General features: G+C 37.1%; 1 protein-coding gene across 1 annotated transcript; it reads right to left on the bottom strand.

Annotated features, from left to right (window-relative positions):
• Positions 1–407: 407 nt before the first annotated feature.
• Positions 408–1,626, bottom strand: LOC117317152 (putative nuclease HARBI1). Its single transcript, XM_033871951.1, is given in 2 exon segments — positions 408–1,166; positions 1,168–1,626. Coding segments are annotated over 2 exon segments (954 nt in total). The 5' UTR covers positions 1,600–1,626; the 3' UTR covers positions 408–644.
• Positions 1,627–2,751: the final 1,125 nt, after the last annotated feature.

The raw sequence follows: 2,751 nt of genomic DNA, 5'->3' as shown, positions 1-2,751 counted from the left end.
GTTTGTTGTTAAATATGATTATCATTACGTTTTTTAATTTGCTAACTTTGTGCTAGTGATCAAGAATAATTATATAGTTACATACTCATTTTACTTAAAAATTGTTAAAAAAAACTGAATATCATGAGCTGATCAGTTTTTCAGTTTGCTGCTTTTGTTAGCTGTATTTCTCAAGGAAGAATACATGTTGTTACTGTTATTACTATTTTCTTTTTTTAAATAAATGTTTTCAATTTACATGTATCTTAATCTTGTATTTCCACTCGCTATGAACAAAGTTAAGGATATGTGTTATGTACATGTACCTGTTTTGAAGCACATATTGGGCCGCATATTTGTACAATATGGAATTCAGTTTTGTTTGGTAAATTGACAACTGGTCAAATTAATCAACAGAAAAAATAACAGTAGTCGTACATGTTTAATATTTACTAAGTTTATCTTGCCACTAACAATCGCTTCAACCATGGATTTAAGATGATATATATGTCAATGTGCACTTCAGCAATTACCTCATATCAGTTCGAAAGAAGCTGACAACAAATCAAAAATGGAAATGACAGTTTCATGATAATTGCCTTTACATGTACATATAAGGTGTGGAGACAAGCTTATCTAGGAGGTAAATGTTCATGAACTGACGATCAATGATTTACTGCAAGGCTGTTAGTTATTTGTAACCTCTTCGTTATCCCTAAATGGGAATTTTCCCTCTCGTTGATAACATTATTATCATCTGTTTGAAGTTCATCCACTGCCATTAGTTCCTCTATACCATCCAAATCATTTTGTATGATACAAATGTTGTGTATCACACAAGCAGCAGTAACAATATCACAAGTTGTTCTGATGGATTTACAGTTCAAATACCTCAGTTTACGAAAACGTCCTTTGAGCAATGCAAAGGCACGTTCAATCACCTGCCTCTTTGATGATAAAGCTTTGTTGAACAGTGTTTGTTGTCTTGTAAGGTGACCATTATCTTTATATGGGGTAAGAAGCCATTCTTTTAATGGATATGCACCATCCCCCAAAATATGGTATTCTCCATTATTGCAAAGTCTGAATCCGTTTTCACAAATGCTGGAATTGTTGAAAACCTTTGCATCATGAACACGACCTGGCCAACCGACATTTATACTTATAAAATACAAGTCATGTGTGCAAGATGCCCTGCAAAAGAATGGAGTGGAATCCTTTCCTGTTGTAATATGCATTAGCATCCTCTGCTGGAGCTTCGATTAGGATGTGTGACCCATCTATTGCTCCAATGATATTTGGGAATTCATATGAACCTGTATCATTGAAGCGTTCTGATATTGACAAATAATCACCAGTCGTTGGCCATTTGATGAATTTCTTCAATGAAGAGTTAATTGCATTAATTACTTGTTCCCTACACTTCAAAAACGAAGAATCGGTTACACCAAATCTGTCACTTAAACTACGTATTGTATCCATTGACGACAAATAACGAATGGTCATCAGTACCTTCTTCTCCATCGGAATCGGTTCTCTACCTCCTGCACATACACGTTGTTTTAACTGTTCACATTCACTAAGGTGTTGACAAAGGACATCAAATGTTTCACGATTCATTTTAAAAAACCTTGTGAAGTCATCTGGTAAGCATCTTCGCTAGCCAAGGCTTCTGATTACGTTACACTACACGAACCCTTGGCGGATATAGTCGTGTTCAAACCGTCGCGCCCTGGAATCCCAGGGCACCCAATCAAATCGCGTTTTACGTTCAGGCTTGGTTTCGCAGTAAACAAAAATTGCGGCACCCAGTACAGAGCTACAATGTCGACTATGTCATGGCATTTTACCTATATACAGAGACGAACTATCTTTAGGGAAACATTCGCAGTGTTTGATTAATCTATTTAAGTCATTGATCACATATCTCATCAAAATTACACAAGCCTCCATGTGTGTTTGTAAACATCTCAGATGAAGTAAATCGGTAACGCTCGTTTTGATTGGTCGAAAATTTCATGCGTAAAGAGTGGTAATTTTGAATCTCCGCTAGAGGGCCAGAACTGACGCCTATATCCGCCAAGGGTTCGTGTAGTGTAACGTAATCAGAAGCCTTGGCTAGCGAAGATGTCTGGTAAGTAGTTCGGGATTGTTTCTTCAAAATACCCTTCTGTTTTTGTTCGATCTTCTCGTAAACTGCAAGTCAAACAATAAATTATCAAATGAAAAGCTACAGCCTACATAACCGTCAAAAGAATAAACCTAACAAGATTATTTCATCGCTTCTGTTATCTGAAATCTGAAACCCCTATTTGGACCCTAGGTAGTGTTAAATATTGCCTAGGATCCTGTAAATACTGTATGGAAAAGGACAATAGTGTATCCAATGTGCGCAACCTGAAGGAAGTCGCGTTTTTTAAGTATACATGTAGTTATTACAATAATACATCAAAAAAGCCAAAAGGCTTAGTTCGATGTCTAACAGTGATTACAGTGATAACAACCAGATGGTCTTGAAAATACACTTACAACGTCCCCCCCATGTACAATTATTTTATTTTTCATACAAAATTTGTACTTACTGCGTTGTGAGGTGTTGAGTCGCCTCCATCAAGCATTCCATTTCTTCCCCTTCACTATCACTTTCCATAAACATATCCAACATTGCCAACGCTATTGCATCGGCCGCCATCTTGCAATACAGCCGGTACACTCGATTGGAAAATGCGCCGGTCACATGACCGGCTCTCCCGAAGTTGAGTCGGCATGTGT

The sequence above is a fragment of the Pecten maximus genome, chromosome 18 (assembly GCF_902652985.1).
Source record: "Pecten maximus chromosome 18, xPecMax1.1, whole genome shotgun sequence".
Lineage (NCBI taxonomy): Eukaryota > Metazoa > Mollusca > Bivalvia > Pectinida > Pectinidae > Pecten > Pecten maximus.
This window is presented reverse-complemented; position numbering and strand designations above follow the sequence as displayed.